General features: G+C 45.4%; 1 protein-coding gene and 1 non-coding gene across 10 annotated transcripts in view; both read right to left on the reverse strand.

Moving 5' to 3' along the window:
* Positions 1-1,866: 1,866 nt before the first annotated feature.
* Positions 1,867-26,715, reverse strand: part of LOC110535947 (E1A-binding protein p400) — a 31,504-nt gene continuing 6,655 nt past the window's right edge. For 6 of the 9 annotated variants that reach the window (XM_036935773.1, XM_036935775.1, XM_021621354.2 and 3 more), the window contains 46 exons: positions 25,667-25,852; positions 25,422-25,562; positions 25,241-25,313; positions 25,089-25,138; positions 24,926-24,980; positions 23,921-24,010; positions 23,650-23,763; positions 23,299-23,489; positions 22,920-23,097; positions 22,673-22,809; positions 22,251-22,420; positions 21,859-22,033; positions 21,464-21,600; positions 21,067-21,253; positions 20,695-20,864; positions 20,358-20,530; positions 18,895-19,164; positions 15,752-15,925; positions 15,342-15,485; positions 15,135-15,190; positions 14,697-14,986; positions 14,303-14,505; positions 13,979-14,148; positions 12,969-13,165; positions 11,271-11,382; positions 10,861-11,127; positions 8,658-8,732; positions 8,392-8,526; positions 8,227-8,271; positions 7,800-7,953; positions 7,484-7,716; positions 7,115-7,288; positions 6,975-7,022; positions 6,743-6,879; positions 6,479-6,614; positions 6,185-6,364; positions 6,028-6,073; positions 5,820-5,932; positions 5,432-5,633; positions 5,117-5,253; positions 4,641-4,865; positions 4,239-4,413; positions 3,943-4,088; positions 3,590-3,748; positions 3,381-3,458; positions 1,867-3,079 (listed from right to left, as the gene is read on the reverse strand). In XM_036935773.1, coding sequence (XP_036791668.1) covers positions 2,786-3,079; positions 3,381-3,458; positions 3,590-3,748; positions 3,943-4,088; positions 4,239-4,413; positions 4,641-4,865; positions 5,117-5,253; positions 5,432-5,633; positions 5,820-5,932; positions 6,028-6,073; positions 6,185-6,364; positions 6,479-6,614; positions 6,743-6,879; positions 6,975-7,022; positions 7,115-7,288; positions 7,484-7,716; positions 7,800-7,953; positions 8,227-8,271; positions 8,392-8,526; positions 8,658-8,732; positions 10,861-11,127; positions 11,271-11,382; positions 12,969-13,165; positions 13,979-14,148; positions 14,303-14,505; positions 14,697-14,986; positions 15,135-15,190; positions 15,342-15,485; positions 15,752-15,925; positions 18,895-19,164; positions 20,358-20,530; positions 20,695-20,864; positions 21,067-21,253; positions 21,464-21,600; positions 21,859-22,033; positions 22,251-22,420; positions 22,673-22,809; positions 22,920-23,097; positions 23,299-23,489; positions 23,650-23,763; positions 23,921-24,010; positions 24,926-24,980; positions 25,089-25,138; positions 25,241-25,313; positions 25,422-25,562; positions 25,667-25,852 — 7,002 coding nt within the window. In that variant the 3' untranslated portion in view covers positions 1,867-2,785. The remainder of the gene's footprint in view (positions 3,080-3,380; positions 3,459-3,589; positions 3,749-3,942; positions 4,089-4,238; positions 4,414-4,640; positions 4,866-5,116; positions 5,254-5,431; positions 5,634-5,819; positions 5,933-6,027; positions 6,074-6,184; positions 6,365-6,478; positions 6,615-6,742; positions 6,880-6,974; positions 7,023-7,114; positions 7,289-7,483; positions 7,717-7,799; positions 7,954-8,226; positions 8,272-8,391; positions 8,527-8,657; positions 8,733-10,860; positions 11,128-11,270; positions 11,383-12,968; positions 13,166-13,978; positions 14,149-14,302; positions 14,506-14,696; positions 14,987-15,134; positions 15,191-15,341; positions 15,486-15,751; positions 15,926-18,894; positions 19,165-20,357; positions 20,531-20,694; positions 20,865-21,066; positions 21,254-21,463; positions 21,601-21,858; positions 22,034-22,250; positions 22,421-22,672; positions 22,810-22,919; positions 23,098-23,298; positions 23,490-23,649; positions 23,764-23,920; positions 24,011-24,925; positions 24,981-25,088; positions 25,139-25,240; positions 25,314-25,421; positions 25,563-25,666; positions 25,853-26,715) is intronic. The other 3 variants (XM_036935777.1, XM_036935776.1, XM_036935779.1) reach the window with 3 other exon arrangements.
* On the reverse strand, positions 13,697-13,826 carry LOC118937476. The gene has a single exon (XR_005034815.1). It is a non-coding gene; the product is annotated as a small nucleolar RNA SNORA49 (small nucleolar RNA).

Raw genomic sequence — 26,715 nt, forward strand, 5'->3', positions numbered from 1 at the left:
CACCTGTCGATATAAGGTCCCTCATTTGACAGTGCACGTCAGAGCAAAAATCAAGCTATGAGGTTGAAGGAAGTGTCCGTAGAGGTCAGGATTGTGTCAAGGCAAAGATCTGGAGACTGGTACCAAAACATTTCTGCAGGGCCTTGTTCAGGGAGGTGACCAATAACCCAATGGTCACTCTGACAGAGCTCTAGAGTTCCTCTGTTGAGATGCGAGGACCTTCCAGAAGGACAACCATCTCTGCAGCACTCCACCAATCAGGCATGTATGGTAGAGTGGCCAGACGGAACCCACTCCTCAGTAAAAGGCACAAGACTGCACGCTTGGAGTATCCAAAAAGGCACCTAAAAACTCTCTCAAACATGAGAAACAAGACTCTCTTGTCTGATGAAACCAAGATTGAACTCTTTGCTTTGAATGTCAAGCGTCACTTCTGGAGAAAACCTGGCACCATCCCTACGGTGAAGTATGGTGGTGGCAGCATCATGCTGTGGGGGTGTTTTTCAGAGGCAGGGACTGGAAGACTAGTCAGGATCGAGGCAAGGATGAATGGAGCAAAGTATAGAAATCCTTGATTAAAACCTTCTCTGGACCTCAGACTGGGGTGAAGGTTCAACTTCCAACAGGAGAACGTCCCTAAGCACACAGCCAAGACAACACAGGAGTGGCTTCGGAACAAGTCTATGAATGTCTTTGAGTGGCCAAGCCAGAGCCCAGACTTGAACCCGATCGAACATCTCTGGAGAGCCCTGAAAATAGCTGTGCAGCAACGCTCCCCATCCAACCTGACAGAGCTTGAGAGGATCTGCAGAGAATGGGAGCGTCATACCCAAGAAGACTTAAGGCTGTGATCGCTGCCAAAGGTGCTTCAACAAAGTACTGAGTAAAGGGTCTGAGTACTTACGGAAATGTTATTTTTATACTTTTGTTATGTAATAAATTAGCAAAAATGTCTAATCCTGTTTTTGCTTTGTCGTTATGTGTAGATGGGGGGACAATTGAATCAATTTTAGATGAAGGCTGTAACCTACCAAAACATCACATATCATTTTTAAATTTAAGTGTATGTCAACTCTTCCTCTTCTGTAGCGCCCAGCATAGTACCATATGCACTGCCAGAGGATATCCCCTACATTTTTCAACAGAAGTCTTGCCAACATCCACTCCAAAGGCCTGTGAAAGCCCTTCAAACAGTTCTCAAATACCAAGTAACTCAGACCATTTATTGGCCAACTTATTAAAAATCATTCATTGCATTAAATTGATGTATTTTCTGTCTTATGTGCTCTCCCGTTAACAAATCAGATGACAAGTCTTTTTAATGTTAGCAGTGATCACCACATTAAACTATAGTGGTGTTTGTATAGCTAGCTCTTCTAAACAAGGTCTGATCCAGATGGTCTCCTGACACTGGCGTGCCCTCTGAACTATGATCTTAATGGCTGTAGGCCTGAGCCTCAGCTCTCTGCCCTCCTATCCCAATACATTGTCTCTTCAGCATAGGATAACTGTGTTGAGAGCTTTCTGGTCTCCCTCACTGCTAAAACCTAAAACACAATTATCTATTGCAGCATATTCAACCCTTTGTTTTAACATATTATACATGAGTAGTCCCCATTAATAATTTCAAACGGTCATATAAAAAGTCAACCTATGACACTGACAGACATCAGCTGGTTGCCGCTATAGATAGCTAGGTTATGCCGGTGCACAATGGTAACACTGCCTGCCATCACTTACCCAGGTGCCAAAGACACAATCAAGACCATATGCTTTCTTGAGCTTCATAGCTTTTAAGAGTCTATGACCTACATAACTCACTCATATACAAAGATATGTTTTATCATTCACTAAGGTCAGCGCAGATAGTGTATAAAAACAAAACAATTTATTACAATTAGGCTGAAAAAAATCAAATAAACTACTTTACAAGTACAAATGTTTTCCATTGTTATTTACATTTTTTTTTTTTTTACATCAATACAAAATGACAGAAAACAAGATACTTAATGTTTACAGTGTTTGTTACAATGGACTAAAGGAACGTGCATTATTTTCCATAGAATATCTGCAAAAGTCACATCCAGATTGTATTTTATTTGTGTATTGAGTGGTTTGTTTAACTGCGATACAATGACTATTGGGGCAGTCTGACATGGCAAGCTTAAATGAGCTAACTTTAAAGGACACCTCTCAATGTTAAATTGGTACATTGAAAAAGGTTATGTGAATGAATGGTATGTGAATGAGGACTGAAATCCTCACTTATCCTTCTGGTAGGCAATGCAGCTGTAGTACTGATATGTAGCTACATTACTTGATCATGATATGTTCTATATCTATAAACAACTAGGAAATTACAGACATAAAAGGTAAGCATGAGGACACCAAGGAGGGCAGTGTATGAATATACAAAACATTCAAATGAACATTCCCCCAAATTAGTGATGCTTCAGGCATGTAGTAACATTAATATATTCATCAAATGCATGAATATGCTTTTCAGATCTTTATTAGATGTTGGTGCAGGGCGAGGTTGCCTCCAGGGGTGACCTTCTGAAACAGTTACAAAACTGTTGTAGAAGATTAACACTCTTGAAGACATGCCATTCCTTTACATGGAGCAGTTCCTTTAGCCAGGTTAGATTCAACACAGCCACCTCAGTGGCTTCACCACTCTGCCAAAGTGAAAGCATCTCTTCATGTCATTTTGAGTGCATTTACACTGATGATATGGGCTCTTTGGCCTAGCTGAAAGGGGAGTGCTAACTATTCCTGTGGGCTCCTAGCTGCTGCCCCCACTGGGCTTGGCCTGGTTCTTGCCCCTCATGGCCCCTCCGCGAGCCTGGCCCTTGGCTGGCTGCTGTAGTACAGGGGACTCGGCTGCAGCAGGCGCTTGGGCCTGCTGGGCCGGGCTGTGAGGAGAGGTGGTCTGGATCTGAGGCGAGGCGACTGCAGTCACCACCTGCTGCTGGAGAAGCTTCTGCTGAACCACCTGGGATGTGCCTGATGGAATCATCTGGACCTGGGGCTGGGCTGAGGACGCAGTCTGGGTCAAGGGAACAGTCTGGGAGTGGATCTGGTACGACACAACAAGAGGGTCACATTAGACAGACGACAACGTTACCAGACTATACTGCCCTCTTGGTAGCTATATTCACTGTCATGACATTTCACAAGAGTTTGAAGGGAATGACCGAAATGACAAAACGCACGAAAGCATTGTGCAATTTAAGCAAGCTGACTGGTATTTGAGTCACATGCATGGAAGACGTGAAAGGTCATGATGCACAGTGAGCAAAACCTGTTACTTCTCATTCCTTATGCCTCATAAGAATCCTGTATAATTCTGCCCTTCTGTTGGGGCATAGTGCTCTTACCTGCTGTGGAGGTGATACGATCTGCTGGATGTTGGCCACAGTGGATTGCCCCTGCACTATCTGGGGGAGCTTAGCCACCTAATATACAAGGGAAAACAGTTAGCGTTCCTCACACATCTGGATAATAGCCCTCTATACATGTCCAGGCCAGTGGATTGAAGTATCCAGGCCAGTGGATTGAAGTATCTGAGTAGTAGATGAGTGCATACCTGGATTTGCTGGGCCCCAGTGGGTTTTCCAGACTGGGCGATGGAGGTAGTGAAGAACTGGGTCTTGATGCCAGTTTGGAGCTGGGTGGTGGCAGCATAGGTGACCTTCTGCTGCTGGGCAGCCTGGGGACTGTGCACTGTCACCTGCTGGGTGCCCAACTGAGGGAGAGGACAGAGCAGAACTAGGTTCACAACAAGATTCTTCTGACAAATATGCATGGCAACTATTGACAGACTGGATTGTAGTTTCATAAGTGTCACTTTCAGTTCAGATTAGAAATGCACCTCTGACCAGCCCATACCCTTATGGTAACAACAAGAGAACACTTAAATATTTGTCCCTTGAGCCACACCTTCTGCTGCACAGTGGCCGGTCCTTGCTGTGGCTCCACTGCTTTCTGCTGGGCTGCTGCTGCCTGCACGGCTGCCTGCTGCTTCTTCATCTGGAGCAGCTGCTGCACCTGCATCTGGGGGAACGGGGGCGGCAACACCGGCCCACCTACAGGATCAGAAGAGAAACATAGTGACTCAGGGACAGGACAACCTCAACCAACAGAGGGAGTGTGGGGGTATGTGTTTTTGTGCTAAGAGGAAAATATTCTGAGTGCTTCAGTCTAATCAGTTGCTGAGAATAGGAGAGCTTCCCCACCTGTTTTCTGGGCCTGGCCAATGGCCACACTGATACCAGCCACAGAGACGGGCAGTGTGGTGACGCCAGCGGAGGAGACCACAGCGGGCACAGAGACTACGGGGGGCTTAGTGAGGGTCACCTGGGCCGTCTGCCCTGGCTGGGCCTGGATCTGACCCTGGGTGGGCACCCGCGTCTGGGGTGGCAAAGACAAACACTGTTCTAAACACTGTTTCAATGGATCATTAATTCATCACGGTTACTTCTGGTAGATCATTATTCAAAATGGACACGTCTCAGCAGTGACATTGTGTGGCATTTACCAGTCTGAAAATAATAAAGCACAACAGTGGTACTAATCCCCTAGACCAGGCTACATACTGTAGAAAAAAAACAAGAGCAGGGGATAAAGTTGGTCCTCACCAGTCTGGCCAGCTGCAAGTTGGCTACGGTGGAACCAGCCAGCACGGCTCCGGCTCTGGGAGCAGCAGCTACAGCAGCTAGCTGTGGGTTGGCCTGGGCTGCCTGGGGGTTAGCCAGCTGGACCTGGGAGGCCTGCTGGCCTGCCTGCTGCTGGCCCTGGGCTGCTGCCACTGCCACCTGCTGCTGGGACATCTGCATCTTCTGCTTGTGCATCTTTAGCAGCTCCTACAGTCAGAGAACAAGTTAAAGTCAAGTTATATCTCAAGTGCTTTAACATCTTAGAATCTGGAATATAGTGCAGTGTGGTTCGCTGACTGATGAATTTTGTAATCCTACGTGAATCCAATTTAAGTGCATTCACATAGACTTGCAAAGTGTTAAACTTGCACTGCTTTGAGAAGGGGACTGAGCATCAGTAGCAGCAAAAGCCAGGAGGCCATGCAGTGAATGAAGGGCTTCTCTGTAGAGCACAATACCTGGGGTTTGCCCACAGCCTTAATGCCTTGTGGAGAGGAAGCCTGCTGTTGTTGCTGCTGCTGGAGCTGCTGCTGGCGGAGCATGTGGAGGTGGGCCTGGGTTATGGGCTTCCCCTGGGGCAGCTGCATGCCTGTAGCTGGGGACAAAGAGGGAGAGGGGTCAGATCACAAAACCAGGCAACAGGGCACTTTAATTATGTTGTATGTTTTCTTTGACGGGTTACTTTAAAGTTGGTGTTAAAAGGGCTATCTAAATTAATTTGATAGATTAATTGATTGTTTGTATGTGTTCAGTGTGAATAATGTGTCCAGTACCTGGTGTGACCTGAGTGACCAGGGAGCGGGTCTGAGACTGCACTGGGGTCAGAGTGGTGGACACCACCGCAGAGGCGGTCACCGGGGTAACAGCCCTGACACCCTGACCTGTAGCTATGGCGATCACCTCTCCAGGGGTGGCAGCGGCAGGTACGGCTCTCTGCTGGGAGTGGACCACCTGGGCTCCTGCTGCACCGGCAGGCTGGAGGGGGGACACGAACACAGGACATCATGTTAGACCAACAGTCAACACCTACTAGGACCATTCACTTCAGTCAGCAAGACTGAATATTTCTCAAACGGTGATTGTGTGTTATAACAAACACTGGGAAAGATTCCCTAGGAGTTGAGGGAAACAATAACAGGGTAAATACATAGAGTGACTTACAGACAGTGTGCCTGGTATGACTTGACCTGGTGATGCCAGCCGTTTGTTGGCCTGGAACGGACTTGGAGGAACTCCAGACACTGTGTTCACAATCACGTTCCCAGTTACGGTGCCTGAAAGGGACAAAAAGGAAAGTATTTAAGAAGTGATTATTTCATTACAGACCAAATGTTTTGTAATGATCAATGACTGTGCCATGAAAACCCACCAGTTTGAATGGTCGCCCCCCCAGCAGCATTCTTAATGGCTCCAGCCTGAAATACACAAGCAACTTTCTCGTAAAAACATTTTCTTTCCACTAAATAAATATATATAGACAGCTCTTGGTCTGACATTGAAAATGGTCTGGTTTTCCCCATTCTCACCAGGACCGTTATGTTGGGTACAGCGGTAGCTCCAGTCGCTGCAGGGGCCTGGGGGACTCCCGGGGCCTGGGCTTGGCCTACAGCAGGAGCCCCAGCCTGGGGTTGGGCAGCACCGGCCACGGCCTGGGGGGCTCCAGCCTGCTGAGCTAGCTGCTGAGTCCTCTGCTGCTCTGCTAGGGCCTGGCAGGACACACAGACAGATAGGAATGTTGAAGATCAGAGCGCGAGCACTGTCACACTGCATACTTAGCCATTAATCCAAAACCAGAGAGAACATACAGTAACAGTACACACCTTCTTCTCCTTGGCAATCCTCTCAGCACGTTGTGATGCCACCTGAATGGGAGGGAGGGGCTTGTCGTAGCCGATCCCACTTTCTGCCAGGACAGAGGCATGTTTGGGGTTCTTCTGGAATGGGTTCATCCCCAGACTTTGAAGACGAAGCAAACATTCCATAGAGTTAATTGATAGTTGCACACTAAGCATGTTTATCAAGAGGCTGATAAAACAACATGTATTACTTCATGCTACAGAGGAATGGTCATGTTGAGTGCTTACAGGGGTTTGATGGGGGGACTCCTCTTGCTGGCGATGATCTTCATGAGCTCAAAGCGGCTGTTGTAGAGCTGGATGTGTGTAGCGTTGTCATCCTGGGTGTAGATCTGACAGGTCCGGAGCGGCCGGCTGTTCTTAGACTGGGGAAGGAGAAAGGAGGGAAACTGGCCAATCAAGAGAGCTCTGTGAATCCAACAATATGACCACTGTAAAAGACAAGAGTAGGGCAATGTACCTTGTATATGCTCTTGGTTTTCTTCTTGGGGTTCGCCTCATACACCAACTAAAAGGAGTAACAAAAACGGTATGGGTTAATTATCTGAATACTCAAAACAACAGCTGTCATTCAGGACTTTAGTAGTCATGGCTGCTCACCTTGCCCTCCTCCCGGGGGATGATGACGTTCTCGTAGCGGTTGCGACACTGCTTGGGCGAGCGGTAGATCCGGCTGCAGGAGTTGACCACGTCGCTGACCAGGTCCCAGTTGGGCGTGTGGGCCGGAGACATGATGGTTAGGTTCAGAGGGAGCTCCAGGAGCTGCTTCAAAGCCTGCCACGGACAGAGAGAGGAGACACTTACTTCACTAACGGAACACATCATACTAACTTAACTACAACACATTTCACCACAATTACAAATAGCTTAGCTTCTAAGTATATTTTAGTTCACCTCATCTGAGAGTACCTAGCAAACGTACATTATGACAGACATTTCCACCGTGGGTAAAACAAGCCTTCTCAGTACCTGTAGCAGGGCCCAGTCTTCACTGATGAGCCACTCTGGATTGTCCTGCCCGGCCTCCATGGCAGGTTTGACCAGGGAGGGCAGAGGCTTGGCGAAGGGCGCCTGCTGCTTCAGGGAGAAGTTCTTCTTTTGGTCCTTGCCCTCACGGCGGACCTTGAGCATGCTGGCCTTCTCAAAGAGGGAACGAGGAGGAATCACTGTCTCCCCATGACCCTTCTTCTTCTTCCTGCCTGCTACGGAGCACAAGCACATGGGTTAGGACAGAGCTCACAAGTGCATCACACACACACACACAATGTACCATACAAAGCCTTACCCGAGGGGTCCATCTTGAGTCTCTTGTGCTCCTTGCGGATGTAGACAGGAGGCAGTTTGGACTCCGGCATGGGAGCAGAGTCGTACATCAGACAGATGACAGAGTCGATATAGATGTCGTTGTCATCCTGCGGTGGGGTAGGTGGAGTCCACAGCTGCAACCAGAACCATAGGTTAACATACAGCTGACAGGCTCATGGATCATATGAGGCTTCACTATGACATAGCTCAGGTACTGTCATGTCTTGCTCGTTCTGATAAGTCCGTTTTTTGTTGATTATGTGTGTATTGTTATTGTATTGCTAGATATTGCTGCGTTGTTAGAGCTAGAAACATAAGCATTTCAAGGCACCTGCGATAACATCTGCAAAACTGTGAACGTGACCAATACCCTTTGATTTGATGTAGACATTATAAGACTGACTTACCGGCATGATTTCCGTTTGGCCATCTTCTCCATCAAACACATACTCCTGTTGAAACAGAGACAAGAGCTAAGCTCCCATTACAATGGAGTTACAATGGAAACTCACTACAGGCTCTGTTCTCTTATCTCAACACCGTGACCACCAGATGAGAGAGTGAAAGCCTACCATGTTGTAAGCATCCTCTCTGGTGTAGGTGAACAGGTTCTCCTCGTCCTCAATGATCATCCTCTCTGAGTCTTCAGCCTTCAGTTTCTGGAGGTGCTGCATCTCCCAGCCTCTCTTTGCACACAACAGTCGCTCCTGGAATTCACATTAGTCATGAAATAATTTTCAACGTTGTTTTTAATTGTGGCCTGGTGCTACTTGAGAATGCAAGGTCTTACGAGTTAGACATCCAGAGGTACTACTGAGAGGACTATTTTGAGTCTTACCTTGGCAACATGTTCGTCTTCACTGACATGAAGATACTCCAGGTATTGCAGGGCATATTTTTCTATCGGCGTCAGCTGATGGAGTATAAGTTTAAGACAATTCAGCTGTAGTTAAAACTGATGTGTTAGCTCTCTGGTATGTAGTCTACAAGACCATCCAGCTGTAGTTAAAACTGATGTGTTAGCTCCCTGGTATGTAGTCTACAAGACCATCCAGCTGTAGTTAAAACTGATGTGTTAGCTCCCTGGTATGTAGTCTACAAGACCATCCAGCTGTAGTTAAAACTGATGTGTTAGCTCCCTGGTATGTAGTCTACAAGACCATCCAGCTGTAGTTAAAACTGATGTGTTAGCTCCCTGGTATGTAGTCTACAAGACCATCCAGCTGTAGTTAAAACTGATGTGTTAGCTCCCTGGTATGTAGTCTACAAGACCATCCAGCTGTAGTTAAAACTGATGTGTTAGCTCCCTGGTATGTAGTCTACAAGACCATCCAGCTGTAGTTAAAACTGATGTGTTAGCTCCCTGGTATGTAGTCTACAAGACCATCCAGCTGTAGTTAAAACTGATGTGTTAGCTCCCTGGTATGTAGTCTACAAGACCATCCAGCTGTAGTTAAAGCTGATGTGTTAGCTCTCTGGTATGTAGTCTACAAGACCATCCAGCTGTAGTTAAAACTGATGTGTTAGCTCTCTGGTATGTAGTCTACAAGACCATCCAGCTGTAGTTAAAACTGATGTGTTAGCTCTCTGGTATGTAGTCTACAAGACCATCCAGCTGTAGTTAAAACTGATGTGTTAGCTCTCTGGTATGTAGTCTACAAGACCATCCAGCTGTAGTTAAAACTGATGTGTTAGCTCCCTGGTATGTAGTCTACAAGACCATCCAGCTGTAGTTAAAGCTGATGTGTTAGCTCTCTGGTATGTAGTCTACAAGACCATCCAGCTGTAGTTAAAACTGATGTGTTAGCTCCCTGGTATGTAGTCTACAAGACCATCCAGCTGTAGTTAAAACTAATGTGTTAGCTCTCTGGTATGTAGTCTACAAGACCATCCAGCTGTAGTTAAAGCTGATGTGTTAGCTCTCTGGTATGTAGTCTACAAGACCATCCAGCTGTAGTTAAAACTGATGTGTTAGCTCCCTGGTATGTAGTCTACAAGACCATCCAGCTGTAGTTAAAGCTGATGTGTTAGCTCCCTGGTATGTAGTCTACAAGACCATCCAGCTGTAGTTAAAGCTGATGTGTTAGCTCCCTGGTATGTAGTCTACAAGACCATCCAGCTGTAGTTAAAACTGATGTGTTAGCTCCCTGGTATGTAGTCTACAAGACCATCCAGCTGTAGTTAAAGCTGATGTGTTAGCTCCCTGGTATGTAGTCTACAAGACCATCCAGCTGTAGTTAAAACTGATGTGTTAGCTCCCTGGTATGTAGTCTACAAGACCATCCAGCTGTAGTTAAAACTGATGTGTTAGCTCTCTGGTATGTAGTCTACAAGACCATCCAGCTGTAGTTAAAACTGATGTGTTAGCTCCCTGGTATGTAGTCTACAAGACCATCCAGCTGTAGTTAAAACTGATGTGTTAGCTCTCTGGTATGTAGTCTACAAGACCATCCAGCTGTAGTTAAAACTGATGTGTTAGCTCCCTGGTATGTAGTCTACAAGACCATCCAGCTGTAGTTAAAACTGATGTGTTAGCTCCCTGGTATGTAGTCTACAAGACCATCCAGCTGTAGTTAAACCTGATGTGTTAGCTCTCTGGTATGTAGTCTACAAGACCTTCCAGCTGTAGTTAAAACTGATGTGTTAGCTCCCTGGTATGTAGTCTACAAGACCATCCAGCTGTAGTTAAAACTGATGTGTTAGCTCCCTGGTATGTAGTCTACAAGACCATCCAGCTGTAGTTAAAACTGATGTGTTAGCTCTCTGGTATGTAGTCTACAAGACCATCCAGCTGTAGTTAAAACTGATGTGTTAGCTCCCTGGTATGTAGTCTACAAGACCATCCAGCTGTAGTTAAAACTGATGTGTTAGCTCTCTGGTATGTAGTCTACAAGACCATCCAGCTGTAGTTAAAACTGATGTGTTAGCTCCCTGGTATGTAGTCTACAAGACCATCCAGCTGTAGTTAAAGCTGATGTGTTAGCTCCCTGGTATGTAGTCTACAACATACTGTAAGAAGGCACTTAATGACTGTTTATCACCTGGTCCATGACAGCACTGAGCTCCTCCAGCTGAGAGGGCTCTTCTTTGACTTGTGCCTCTTTCTCCAGGTCCTCCTCCTGACCCTCCTCCCCCTGCCACTCTGGTGGTGGGGCATCCAGGCTGATGCTGTGAAGGGCCTGGATGTAGGGCCTGGCCACGCGGGGAGAGATTGCCTCAGAGGGAGACGGCTCCTGGTGCAGAACAACAAACTCCTCAACCTTCTCCCCAGAGCCGGTCTCCACCTCAAACAGGTCCTGGATGGTCCGCTGGACAGAGACACAGCATATTAAATAATATAGTATGGAGTTTTAGTCAGAGTGGGGCTGGGGGCTGGTTGTAGTGAGGGTAAAATATCCTACCTGTGTGAGTGGGGCTGGGGGCTGGTTGGAGTGAGGGTAAAATATCCTACCTGTGTGAGGAATGCCAGGGTGTAGTCAGTCCCCTGGGCAGCCACCTCTCTGATCAGATCCTTGGTGCCGTTCTTCAGCAGCTTCTCTTCAATGGAGTTCCCACTCTCCAGTCTGGGATACAAAATACCAAGTTACCAACTTCAAACTGACTAACATTCCAGTTAGTCATCCTGATATGGTATGTAGAGTTACAGTTGAAGTCAGAAGTTTACATACACTTAGGTTGGAGTCATTAAAACTCGTTTTTCAACCACTCCACAAATGTCTTGTAAACAAACTATAGTTTTGGCAAGTTGGTTAGGACATCTACTTGGTGCATGACACAAGTCATTTTTCCAACAACTGTTTACAGACAGATTATTTCACTTATAATTCCCTGCATCACAATTACAGTGGGTGAGAAGTTTACGTACACTAAGTTGACTGTGCCTTTAAACAGCTTGGAAAAAGCCAGAAAATGTTGTCAATGCTTTAGAAGCTTCTGCTAGGCTAATTGACATAATTTGAGTCAATTGGAGGTGTACTAGTGGATGTATTTCAAGGCCTACCTTCAAACTCTGTGCCTCCTTGCTTGACATCATGGGAAAATCAAAGGAAATCAGCCAAGATCTCAGAAAAAAATGGTTCATCCTTGAGAGCAATTTTCAAACGCCTGAAGGTACCACGTTCATCTGAACAAACAATAGTGCGCAAGTATAAACACCATGGAACCACGCAGCCATCATACCGCTCAGGAAGGAGTCTCCTAGAGATTAACGTACTTTGGTGCAAAAAGTGCAAATCAATCCCAGAACAGCAGCAAAGGACTTTGTGAAGATACTGGAGGAAAACAGGTACAAAAGTATCTATATCCACAGTAAAACGAGTCCTATATCGACATAACCTGAAAGGCCGCTCAGCAAGGAAGAAGCCACCTCTCCAAAACCGCCATAAAAAGCCAGACTACGGTTTGCAACTGCACATGGGGACAAAGATCGTACTTTTTGGAGAAATGTCCTCCGGACTGATGAAACAAAAATAGAACAGTTTTGCCATAATGACCATCATTAAGTTTGATGTAAAAAGGGGGAGGCTTGCAAGCCAAAGAACACTATCCCAAACATGAAGCATGGGGGTAGCAGCATCATGTTGTGGGGGTGCTTTTCTGTAGGAGGAAATGGTGCACTTCACAAAATAGATGGCATCATGAGGAAGGAAAATTATGTGGATATATTGAAGCAACATCTCAAGACATCAGTCGGGAAGTTAAAGCTTGGTCGCAAATGGGTCTTCCAAATGGACAATGACCCCAAGCATACTTCCAAAGTTGTGGCAAAATGGCTAAAGGACAACAAAGTCAAGGTATTGTAGTGGCCATCACAAAGCCCTGACCTCAATCCTGTCCGAGCAAGGAGGCCTACAAACCTGACACAGTTACACCAGCTCTGTCAGGAGGAATGGGCCAAAATTCACCCAACTTATTGTGGGAAGCTTGTGAAAGAAATAAAACCTGAAATAAATAATTATCTCTACTATTATTCTGACATTTCACCTTCTTAAAATGAAGTGTTGATACTAACTGACCTAAGACAGTGAATTTTTACTAGGATTATATGTCAGGAATTGTGAAAAACTGAGTTTCAATGTATTTGGCTAAGGTGTATGTAAACTTCCGACTTCAACTGTATGGCAGAACATGTCTTTATCCTGTGTGTTACCTATAGATGTGGATGTCCTTGAAGCGTCCGATCTTGTCGCACCACTCCTGGGTGCGGGCGTCCATGCTGGGGTTGAGGTCTGTGTCGTAGAATATAATGGTGTCTGCATCGAACACGGTCCCCACGGCTGAGCAGCAGCGGTTGGTCAGAATGCTACAGAACACCTGTCTGTTCCTGTTGAAGGTCTTCATATGCTCCTGATGGGGGGGGAGGGAGATATCGTGAGAAACCGAGAGAGAGACAGATTAGTCCTAAGGAGAGGGCTTCAGAGTTGTATCCTATCCCAATACTCCAATTAAGATAATTGTATAGGTAGCATTACGTCTTCTGACCCTGACCAATACTTGTCTAGCATCTACAAAACACATGGTATAGATGGTTGGAGAGGTCTAAATCCTACAAATTATTGTATGGTTTATGATAAGAGTATATGCTGCATCAGTGACTGGTGTGCTGAAACTGAGCAGTTCATCACAACTATACTTTGTCTTTTAGACAAATGAAGACACGCTTCCTCTGCTTCAAATGTTACAAAACAAACACCTCCGGTATAGTTCCCTCAGCTAACCGACAGAGAGACAGAAGGAGAATTAAACAAGAGGTCGGTTAGACAAGAGGCAGACACATCTGATTGGACAGCCAGAAAATAAAAATAGCAAGTGTAGCAGAAAAGTAAAAAGTACAGCACTAAAAAAGCCCAATAGCCCCATAGGTTCTCTAGAGTTGTCACTGTGTGCTTCTCTTAAGGCCCTAGGAGGAACAGAATCCAGTAGGGAGGGAAGAGAGCATAGTACTCTGTCCCCTTATAGTGCCAGAACACTGCACTGAATCAACAGGTCCCAGTGTTAGACAGGGAGAAACAGAAAGAGAGGCAGGGCTGTCACTTAGTGAGTGAACTACAATTAACCCTAGTCATGCAACACAATAGAAGTCTCTGTGTGTGAACTCACTATAACACAGGCACCATAACTGGTGCAGCGGATTACTTCCTTGGTACAAAGGTGTTTTACCTGGCGTTCCTCTGTGGTCAGGCTCTCGTCCACGCGGATGTATGTGAGCTGCCGGTGGTCCAGGAAGGCCTCCAGGATGTCCAGCATCTTCACCATCTGTGTGAAGATGAGGACTCGATGATTCTCCGACCTCAGCTTCTGGAGCAGAATGGCCAGGGCCTCAAGTTTACCTTCAGCGAGGGAAAAAAAAGAAGCTCATTTTTGCGTAATTCGAACAATGTGTGCAGCCCACGCACCAAATGGACTACCTATGTTGAGCCAGGCTTATAGGAGAGCCTAGAGCCCTGGCACACAAAGCTAAATATAGTCTTCTGCTGAGCTCACCTGAGTCCATCTGCATGAGCTGCAGGTCAGGGAACTGGAGCTGGCGTCCAGAGGCCAGGCGGTGGATCTCTGTGCTGTAGGGGGCTGCAGCCTCCTGAAGCCTGCGACTGATCGACTTCTGCTCCAGGCTGTAGGGAGCTGGGGGATTGGCTGCATACAGGTGAGGGGGAGGAGCTACTGCGACAGGGACAACACATGATAACCTAAAGAGAGGAGAGAGTTTTTAATGACTGTAAGAAATACAAAAGGCTATATGAACTCAAGTAGGCTTTAACTCAATTCACTATACGCAAACATAACTATATTTTGAACCAGGGTGATCACATCCATCCTGAAATAAAAGTTTAATCTGACAGTGATGTGAGGTGATTGACCATTGTGGGAAGTTGGATACCTGCTGACTAGGTGGCTGCCGGCATCCTGGCGGTGTGTGGAGGAGAGCAGGGCAGACTGGAGGTGTGTGGTGGTGGCCACAGGGGTCCTTTGGGCCCTGAGGCAGCTGTCCCTGCCCACCCACCTCCAGCCCCTGGGGCTCAGGGCAGAGTGAGGAGCCCCTGGGGTCACAGAACAGGCTTGGAGCAGGTCAGCCCCGTACAGGACACTGCGGCCACAGCGCCGCTCGTTGGAACTGAACAGGCGGCTCAGACGCTCCTTCAGCAGACGACTCCTCTCCTCTGACGACTCCTTGTACATGACACACAAGAACAGCATCATAGTGACATTTCATCGCGTTGGTGAGAATATGGATCATGGGACTACAGAAATATAGGTATGTAGTTCTGTGTTCGTCTGTGTTCTGTGTATGTGTTCTACCGGTGCCAGTTCTACCTACCTGAGGGGCAATAGGAGCAGCAGGAGCTGGCTTGACGCTCACCCCTGAGGCTGAAACTTTACAAGTAAAGGGATAAAGACCAAGGCCATTACGGCACAACCACTGTCAGAAAGGTGACTATAGAGTTGTAAGCCAAGACAGCAGAGACAGTGATGTAATTCTTCAGGCACTATCTGCATTATTCACAGTTGAAGGTGGATGGCTTACCTTGGTGGGTTGGGGGGGATGGGGTGCCAGGTGTGGAGGAGGAGTTGGAGACGGGTACAGCCTGAGGTACCGTCTGCATGAGCATGGAGCCCTGAGGCCGGAGGATCTGCTGACCGGGGGCCGACACTATCTGCAGGATGTTACCTGTACCACCACACAACCAGGCACACAGACAACACGGAAACCTTCAAACAGCTATTTAGGGTAATAACCATTTAATTTCATCACTCTCTAAGTAAAAATGTATATACATGTAACATCGGTTATTCAACTCTAAATATTTATATGATGGGGATTTGGAATAAATTACATGGCAGAGAGAAAAGTAACATATTTGTTGCAAGTGATTGCAATATATTGAAGGGAAAGAGAGGTAATAAGGAGAGTATGAAATGTTGGGTGTACATTACCGAGTGTACCTTGGAGCTGCAAGGGCTGCCCTGTGGTGAGCTGTCGGAGCTGGCTGGGGGACAGGGTGAACTTGTTGCCCTGGAACTGCAGCGTGACGGGGGTCTCAGGCTGGGAGATCCGGTTCTGACTGCCTGCTATGGATGCCAGCTGGGCTATTTTCACCACATCTCCACCTTCAGGAGGGAAGACACACACACACACACACCTCTAGTCAAATAACACCACAGACCAAAAGAGGACTGCTGTCAGAAACAGTCTAGCAGTGCATCACCAAAAAGACAAAATAAAGACATGTTTGATATTTCAGTTAGTTGAAGGGTGAGGGGGACTAGACATGCAGAACCAGGGTGGGTTAATGAGTGGGACAAGCGTAGGTAGCTGCACTCCACAACACCAGAACCATTGTGGTTGCTAATCTCTACCAGAACCTGAGGGGGAAAATTTAAAAAAAGAACAAGTCATCTTCAGGTGCCACTGCTTTTTTCAGTTAAAGTGGCTTGCACTTAACTGCTTTTTCAACAACACCTATTGCAGGCATGCAATTAGACGATGCACCTTTATCCAAATGACTGCCCAAAAAGATCTGTATGCTCTTTTAAAGAAACATTTTTGGGCAATAATAGTTTTAAATGCTATAATTTCTGAGTTGTGTGTTGAGTTACTATTGAAAAGGTAACCGTGTGTGTTCACACTGGGGGTAGGGACTGGCCTGAGGTCAGCAGTATGTGCGACCATTTACACATGCTTAGCAGTGCACACCTTCAGAGTAGAGGTCGACCAATTAATTAGGGTCGATTTCAAGTTATAACAATCGGAAATCTGAATTTTTGGACACCAATTTGGCCGTTTTTTTTTTTACACATTTATTTATCCTTTATTTATCTAGGCAAGTCAGTTAAGAACACATTCTTATTTTCAATGACGGCCTGGGAACGGTGGGTTAACTGCCTATTCAGGGGCAGTACGACAGATGTTTACCTTGTCAGCTCGGGGATTGAATCTCGCAACATTACAGTTAACTAGTCAGTTAACTAGCTCTAACCACCTGATTACATTGCACTCCACGAGGAGCCTGCCTGTTACGCGAATGCAGTAAGCCAAGGTAAGTTGCTAGCTAGCATTAAACTTATCTTATAAAAAACAATCAATCAATCATAATCACTAGTTAACTACACATGGTTGATGATATTACTAGTTTATCTAGCGTGTCCTGCATTGCATATAATCGATGCGGTGCGTATTCGTGAAAAAGGACTGTCATTGCTCCAATGTGTACCTAACCATAAACATCAATGCCTTTCTTAAAATCAATACACAGAAGTATATCTTTTTAATCATGCACATTTAGCTAAAATAAATCCAGGTTAGCAGGCAATATTAACCAGGTGAAATTGTGTCACTTCTCTTGCGTTCATTGCACGCAGAGTCAGTGTATATGCAACAGTTTGAGTCGCCTAATTTGCCAGAATTTTACATAATTATGACATAACATTGAAGGTTGTGCAATGTAACAGGAATATTTAGACTTAGGGATGCCACCCGTTAGATAAAATACGGAACGGTTCCGTATTTCACTGAAAGAATAAACGTCTTGTTTTCGAGATGATACTTTCTGGATTCGACCATATTAATGAGACCAAAGGCTCCTATTTCTGTGTGTTATTATGTTATAATTAAGTCTATGATTTGATAGAGTAGTCTGACTGAGCGGTGGTAGGCACCAGCAGGCTCGTAAGCATTCATTCAAACAGCACATTCGTGCATTTTGCCAGCAGCTCTTCGCTGTGCTTGAAGCATTGCGCTGTTTATGACTTCAAGCCTATCAACTCCCGAGATTAGGCTGGTGTAACCGATGTGAAATGGCTAGCAAGTTAGCGGGGTGCGCGCTAATAGCGTTTCAAACGTCACTCGCTCTGAGACTTGGAGTAGTTGTTCCCCTTGCTCTGCATGGGTAACGCTGCTTCGAAGGTGGCTGTTGTCGATGTGTTCCTGGATCGAGCCCAGGTAGGAGCGAGGAGAGAGACGGAAGCTATACTGTTACACTGGCAATACTAAAGTGCCTATAAGAACATCCAATAGTCAAAGGTTAATGAAATACAAATGGTATAGAGAGAAATAGTCCTATAATTCCTATAACTACAACCTAAAACTTCTTACCTGGGAATATTGAAGACTCATGTTAAAAGGAACCACCAGCTTTCATATGTTCTCATGTTCTGAGCAAGGAACTTAAACGTTAGCTTTCTTACATGGCACATATTGCACTTTTACTTTCTTCTCCAACACTTTGTTTTTGCATTATTTGAACCAAATTGAACATGTTTCATTATTTATTTGAGTCTAGATTTTATTGATGTATTATATTAAGTGAAAATATGTGTTCCTTCAGTATTGTTGTAATTGTCATTATTACAAATACATTACATTTTTTTTTATTTTTATATGAATTTATTTTAAATCGTCCGATTAATCAGTATCGGCTTTTTTGGGTCCTCCAATAATCGGTATCGCCGTTGAAAAATCATTTTCGGTCGACCTCTACTTCAGAGTCAAATTAAACAGAAAAAACAACATCAACAAACAGAGGAACCAAAGATTTAGGATCCCTTCCTGCAGCTGAGCTGATAAGAGGCAAAATATTAATAAAATGGAGAACCAATATTTAGGGGTGGGGGAATATAATTTTCAAATGGGTAAAACAGTCTTGTGTGGTCTATCATGGCAGCAGACGTTGGGTTGTGGACATGCAGGTCTCAGAAGAGATACTGAGGGGGCTGTTTGGGGATGCTGCTGACGTGGCTGTAGTTCTCATTTTTAAAGTGCTTTTTATCTTCACTCAGTGATACGCTGCAGTAAAATAGGACAATGGAAATGCCATAGCTGTAAACCTGAATATGTTTTCTACCTTTAAAAATATATCAAACAATACTGTTAACATGATAATAATATTCTAATACTATAATTCCACAATGACATACATTTTTGTATTTACACAGAAAGAAGTGCTGTTTCTTTAAAAGCCAAGACCCAAACACACATCAGCAGTGTCCCAGAGAGAGAGAGAGGCCTGTTGTCAGAGCAGCCCTATCTGTTGAGCCGAAAGTGGAGGGAAACGTTGGAGGAAGGGGAGGGGGCCACTTACTAGGCAACCTTGCCTGGGCCTGGGACGTTAGAACCAGCCTCTGTGGAACCAGGCTGGGCTGGATGGCATGGGTGGGGCCTAGGGATGGCCTGTGGACCTGGACAATGCCAGGCAGAGTGGGCTGGGCTGCGCCACACAGAGCCTGGCCCAGGGCCACAGTCCCCACCACATGCTGGCCAGTGGCAGCGCTCCCAGAGGAGCCTACAGCAGACCCAGTGGTGCCGGTGGCTGCAGAGGTAGTCTGGGCTTTCTGAATAGCCGTCCCAGCCACTGTGAAGTACAAGGGGGTTTGGAATGGGCTAACTGTTAGGAAGGGACTGAAACAACGTGTCAGTTAATTCAACAGCACAACCCGAGGGTGGTGGGTCCATCACATAGGATTGGTTTATACCGGTCTGGGATAGATAGGTCCAGAACAGGGATGGGCAACTGGCAGACCCCCTTTTGTAGGCCCGCAGATCAATTTCCAATTATTATCATTTTTCGATTATGGAACTCAGTCGAGTGTCTCAACGTACTGTGGAGAGTTAGAATAGTATAATACACAAAGTGCAAGTTGAAAATGTGGTTGTGAATCAGCAGTCTTTCTCTTGTTATGTCAGTCACTGACAGTCAAATAAGTAGCCCATGTCAGTAAAATGTGGTGACTTGCAGGAAATAGGCTATAAAACTACACATTTTTTCTCCGCCGTCATGGCAAAATGAGTAGAATTGCATGAAATGAGTTATAAAATTGCTAAATCTTCTCTCCGCTCCATAGCAAAATATGTCAAATTGCAGCACTTGTTTTAAAAATGTGTAGATTTGCAGGAAATTGACTCTCACACCTTAACTTTTTTCCCTCTTCACTGTCAAGGAGGCACCTAAAATATGTTGCTTGCAAAATTTCACTTAGTGTCCCCAAACAGTTAGGGCCGGCTCTGACCTCATGTATGCACACCCGCGAGCCACGGCATCCCCTCATGGAGAGTTCCCATTTTTGATGGCCCCCACCCCCATCAAAGTTGCCCATCCCTGGTTTAGAGTCAAAAGAGGATGTCAATATAATAACTCGACTTCCCTGCTTCAGAATACATTTGGAGCAGTAAAATGTTTTGTAGATTTTTTTCCAAAATTACGTTGATGACCCCATCTTTTAAAGTTACACGTGCATAAACCAGACAATTTCAAAATGTAAAACGGCGGTAATGACACAATATGCAGTTAGTTTAATTAACTTCACTAAAATGCAGTTTTTAGTGTCATGACAGACTAAAATCACACATGCCATTACATGGTAGCATCATGCGATTATCTGTGTGATACACACTGCAAAAATACTGTAAATAATCAACTGCAATTATCAAAACACATTAAGATAAATGTTTGATTTACGCCATCAAGTTATTCAACTTGAAAACAGTGTGAACCCCTGTGCATACCAAGGTGCACCCTTGTTATAGGGATCTATAGTGAGGTCTTACCCTGTGTGGCGGTAGTGGTGGTGACTGGGGACTTGCCCCTGGTCTGGGCTGACTGAGGGGCGGTGGAGGTGTCGGGGGTAGTGGTGGCTGGAGGACGCTGCTGACCCACAGTACTACTCATGGGCACTAGACGACCCTCTGGCTTGGTACCATACTGCACTGGCTGGAACAACCTGTTAATCAAATCATAGATTCAATGAAAAGTTCAAGCAAGTCAGCCTAGCGCTGTGAGAATTCAAAAATATACTTCATTCTGCATTTTCGTCAGAAACAGAATGTAATCATCCATGTCATGTGTATTATGGTTTCCATGTGATGTGAAAGGCAGCGCACAGACCTCATGGGTTTGATCTTGCAGGGCTTGGGCCTGGCCGGTGGGTCCGGGGTTCTGTGGAGCTCCTCGATTAGCTGACGGGTGACTTTGAGTTTGGGTAGAACCTCCTCCGTCTCGTAGCGCGTCAGTCTGTTCTCATTACTGATCAGGTCAAACGGGGACAGGTCCAAGCTCTAGAAAATGACAAAAGGAAAGCGTGTTCTGAATGTAGGTGGAGACTAAGTTGTCAGATAAAGACCTAGAGATAAATCAAAATCAATTTAATCAATTTCATTGTACGTTATTCAGGTGAGCAGTACTAATTAAATAAAATAATCGGAATAAAAACCCTCAGGAGTTTTTAGCTGTGTGGTACTGGCACCCTCCTAGTCCTACCGTGCGTTGGTCCTCCTGCAGGGCTCCCAGCACCAGGGAAGGGGTGTTGTACTGCAGAGACAAACACACGTAGGAGCTGCTGGTCTCCCTGATGTTTACCAGGTCTGGGTGGTTACAGATCCTCTGCAGCTGCAGCAGCACCTGCAGCACACTCACAAAATGACCCGGCTTCAACGCCTCCTGGGCTCTATGGGCGGACAGAGGACAAGACATTCAGAAACAGGGCAAGTGAATTTAACATCTGTGCAACCATGCTCTGTTAATAACCATAGAATCATCATGCATTTCTACCGTTGAACCTGTGCTCAAATATTCAGTCTACAAGAATAGGACAAAATGCAATCAGGTTGTCCATACATTAGGCTAAGGAACTGTGGTGTCTGGAGGCCCGACTCACCCTGGCTGAGTGAGGATATCTTCATACATGCTCCTCTGTCTGCTGGACAGGCGACACTTGAGGATGTGTTCATACTTCTTAGGGAGCTGCTTCTCCACGTCCCTCTTACAGCGCCTCAGAATGAAGGGTTGGATCATCTGGAGAGGAGAGGAGAAAGGATGTCAGATCAATTGGTAACTAGGTATGAACAACTATGCCCTGGTAAATGGGAAACATACTGACCACCAATGTTAAGCAAGATGTCTTCTTTAATGATGAAACACACACATTAGGAATGATAAACAACTTCACACCACAACTAAACTGCCATCGAGATCCATGATATCAGTGACTACTGACAACCTCTAAACACACAAGGATTAGAAAGATGAGCGTTTGGTTGTACCCCTACTGACCCTGTGTAGGCGAATGACCAGTTTGTGGCAGTAGTCCTGGTTCTGGTCTGTGCCTGGCTTGACAGGGAAGTCTGTGTAGGGTCTGGTGATGCCTGGCAGGAGGAAGTGGATCATGGTCCACAGCTCCTTCAGTGTGTTGTGTAGTGGAGTGTTGATCAGGAGGATCCTCTGCTGACTGGAAACACAAACCACAACAACACATCATTAGTTTTAGTTGTTTCTCTTAGTCGCAAACAATTTAAAATGCATGGAAAACCACAAGGTAAAAAAATAACACATTTCAGAGTTTAGCCTTCATTTCATGCTAACTAAGCGGTCACCGAAAAGCACTCGGCAGACCAGTCTGTGATTGGGTGTAACCACAGAGCTAATCTAAAATAAGAGTTGTTCACCTCTTGAGAGCAAAGATGGTTTCCCAGTGTTTCTCAGACATGTTCTTAATGAGCTGCACCTCATCCAGGACCAGGTGTTTCCACCTCCTTCTCAGGAAGTGGCTCTGGTCCTTCAGCAGCAGCTTGTAGGACGTCACACACACATGGAAGCTATTGGCCTCCGCCCACCACTGGAGACACATCAACAACACGACAAGTTACGGACAGACAAATACAAACTGGTATACAAGGGCATTTGAAATTAGACAAAAAGAGAAGAAAATGTTCATCTTTATGGCACTGTATTCATGAGAAGTGTCCATGATTTACTGTGTCACATTTGGTGCTGCTGTCCTTCCCAAAGTCTCTCTGCTGGAAAGGACTCAATCTCATGGATCTGTCTATTGAAAAAGGTCCTATTGAAACAGATCATTAGTAGTTACCCGTCTCTTTGCTCTGCATTCATGTCTGTTGCCAAGGTAGAGGAGGATCTTGAGGCCAGGACACCAGCGTTTAAACTCCATCTCCCAGCTCAGCATCTTACAGGTCCTCACCACAACTAGGTGGGGGCCCCAGATACCTACATTTAAAAATTTTTAAATAAGTCTATATGAATGTCTACATACATGGTTACATACAGAAACATAAAAGAAGAATTGAATAACCTATTTCAGCATTAGGTTAGGTTACCCTCTTGACAGGCCAGATGGGCCAGGTAGGCCACAATCTGCACGGTCTTGCCCAGTGCAGTCTCGTCTGCTAGGATGCCGTTGAGGTGTTTCTTGTGGAGGCTGGCTAGCCAGTCCACTCCGATCTGCTGGTACTCACGCAGTGATCCGTGCAGCAGGAAAGGAGCCTGGCTGCGGACCTGGGATACATAGCAAAGGGTCATAATGATTCCCTGTCTGTACATAGTAACCCACTAACTGTCCTCTTAACTGTAGACTTCATTTATAAGCTATTTTGTTATTTCATTAATCTTGCCAAATTCCTCTCATTCTCAAACTGGTTATATGACACCCAACAGTGAACCACTGGGTCAGTGTGAGGCTGAGATGTGAGGACTCACAGAAGAGGTGGTCCTGGCACTGCCCTTGGGTAGGATGAGTTCTGTGGCGGCTGCCACCTCTGCTATGTCCTTCTTAGGCTTCCCGTCAGCACCAGGGGGGCAGGCCTTGTCAGAACCTCGATACTGGTCCACACTCAGCAGAGAGTCTATCACTACAGCCTCGTGGGGGCTGTCCAGAGAGGACTCCATCTCTGAGATGGAACAATAACCACATCAGCACTACAGAGAGAACACCACCCGTCCACAAATCCTTTTGCTTTGAAACTAATCATCTTGGCATATCAACAATCACACGGCACCGAGCAAGACGGGTACACAGAGATGGAGTTTACATGTAGAGTTTAAGTGTACCTTCAGTCTCCTCCCGGTCCTCCTCATCACTCGGTGGGGCAGGCTGGGGCCAGTCAAAGTTGTCAGTGTAGGCACCAGCATACTGTTTCACCAATGCATCCAGAGGCATCTCAGCTGAGAACGGTACAAGACAGAGAGGAAAGGCTCAGCAGAGACAAAACCCAAGGGGTACTTATAAACATGACATGTTTTAAAGAAAACACCATTAAATAAAGGTCATCGGGCTAAATCCATCACTGGTTCTGGTGAGAAAAAGGTATGTCATGCTGACCATCTTTAGCTAGATCGGCCAACTCTGCCCTCTGATCAGCTGTCACCTCCAAGGCTTCCTGCTCCTCTATGGTGCTCTCCTCATCCTGAACTGTAAGAGAGAACACAGCCATAGAAAAGTTACAGGATAACTTGTGCTCAAACAACTGTTCAATGCAAGAGGGCACCTGTTGGCACCCACCTGCTCAAAGCCTAAACAAAATGACATCTATACTGAACACAAATATAAATGAAACAATTTCAACGATCTTCCTGAGTTACAGTTCATATAAGGAAATCAGCCAATTGAAATAAATTCATTAGGCCCTAATCTATGAATTTTATATGACTCGGCAGGCCCACCCATTTGGGAGCCAGGCTCACTCTCTGGGAGCCAGGCCCAGCCAATCAGAATGAGTTTTTCCCCACAAAAGGGCTTTATTACAGACATAAATACTCCTCAGTTTCATCAACTGTCTGGGTGGCTGGTCTCAGACGATCCCGCAGGTGAGGATGCCGGATGTGGAGGTCCTGGGCTGGCGTGGTTACACGTGGTGTGCGGTTGTGAAGTCGGTTGGACATACTGCCAAATTCTCTAAAACAACGTTGGAGGCGGCTTATGGTAGAGAAATTAACATTATATTCTCTGGTAACAGCTATGTTGGACATTCCTGCAGTCAGCATGCCAATTGCACACTCACTCAAAACTTGACACATCTGTGGCATTGTGTTGTGTGACAAAACTGCACATTTTAGAGCGGCCTTTTATTGTCCCCAGCACAAGGTGCAACTGTGTAATGATCATGCTGTTTAATCAGCTCCTTGATATGCCACACCTGTCAGGTGGAAGGATTATCTTGGCAATGGAGAATTGCTCACAAATAGGGATGTAAACAAAATTTGAGAAAATAAGCTTTTTGTGCATATGGACAATTTCTGGGATCTTTTATTTCAGCTCATGAAACATGTGACTAACACTTTACATGTTGGGTTTATATTTTTTGTTCAGTATATTTTGGACACATACCTTCTTCAGCCAATGAAGTGCTGGACTTTCGCTTCCTTGATGACATAGTGGGTTCCTGTGAATAAGATACATTTTAAATAAGTGTCATACCACCCCCAAAAAATATTAGATTATGTCTGGATAATTTGGACAACAAGAGCCAGGAAGTCAATGCAGCACCTACGTCTTTTTCAGCTTTATCTGCTGTCGGCAGAGTAGGTTTAACATCTTGTCCTGTGACACAAGGAATAACCAATATATTCAATAGATATTATATGAAAGTTAGCTTGTAGTAAAACCATTTCAAAAGGCTCTTAAATAAACTCTCCCCCTTACTCGATGCTCTCTGCAGGCTGAGCATTTTCAGTCTCTTCTCATAAATCTCAAACTGTAGTTTTATTTCCACAACCTGAGAGAAACCAAATGGAACAAATGAATTAGGATGGACAGAGTGGATCACACTCTTGAAATGAATAAGGACAACAATGGAACAGTTTTCACATCAAGAGAAACTTACCTGCTCAATGTTGGACCAGAAGAACTCCACCTCTCTAGCGATGGTGCTAGCAATGTGACGAAGCCGCAGTTCTTCCTCTTTCTTGAACTTCGCTTCCATTTTCTTCTGCTCGTCATGGTAACGGGAACAGGTGCGAACCAGCTGGGGAATGTGGAATATGTCATACGCAGTTATGATCGTGTACTGAAATCTTAACAATGACAATACTGCAGTAACAGTACACCAAGAGGACTATGGCATCATACCTTCTTGGCAGCAGCCATCTTCCACCTCCTCTCCTGGGCAAAGTCAGCTGCCATCCACTGCATCTCCTCCAGTAGGTAGTCCCAGTGGGACTTGGGCCGAGAGGAATCCATGAGCTTGGGCAGCCTGCTGGCTGACCACTGGCCCTCTTTCCTCAGCTCAGAGATACGCTGGTGCACCTGGCTCTCCTGGGGGGTCAGAGGTCACATCATGAGCAGTCTGAACACTGAAGCACCTGATCAGTCTGAACATAAAAGCACCTGAAACAGTATGAAATGCAGTCTGAACACAAAAGCACCTGAAACAGTATGAAACACAGTCTGAACACAAAAGCACCTGAAAGAGTATGAAACACAGTCTGAACACAAAAGCACCTGAAAGAGTATGAAACACAGTCTGAACACAAAAGCACCTGAAAGAGTATGAAACACAGTCTGAACACAAAAGCACCTGAAAGAGTATGAAACACAGTCTGAACACAAAAGCACCTGAAACAGTATGAAACACAGTCTGAACACAAAAGCACCTGAAACAGTATGAAACACAGTCTGAACACAAAAGCACCTGAAAGAGTATGAAACACAGTCTGAACACAAAAGCACCTGAAAGAGTATGAAACACAGTCTGAACACAAAAGCACCTGAAAGAGTATGAAACACAGTCTGAACACAAAAGCACCTGAAAGAGTATGAAACACAGTCTGAACACAAAAGCACCTGAAAGAGTATGAAACACAGTCTGAACACAAAAGCACCTGAAAGAGTATGAAACACAGTCTGAACACAAAAGCACCTGAAAGAGTATGAAACACAGTCTGAACACAAAAGCACCTGAAACAGTATGAAACACAGTCTGAACACAAAAGCACCTGAAAGAGTATGAAACACAGTCTGAACACAAAAGCACCTGAAAGAGTATGAAACACAGTCTGAACACAAAAGCACCTGAAAGAGTATGAAACACAGTCTGAACACAAAAGCACCTGAAAGAGTATGAAACACAGTCTGAACACAAAAGCACCTGAAAGAGTATGAAACACAGTCTGAACACA

This window comes from Oncorhynchus mykiss, chromosome 11, assembly GCF_013265735.2.
Source record: "Oncorhynchus mykiss isolate Arlee chromosome 11, USDA_OmykA_1.1, whole genome shotgun sequence".
Taxonomy (NCBI): Eukaryota; Metazoa; Chordata; class Actinopteri; order Salmoniformes; family Salmonidae; genus Oncorhynchus; species Oncorhynchus mykiss.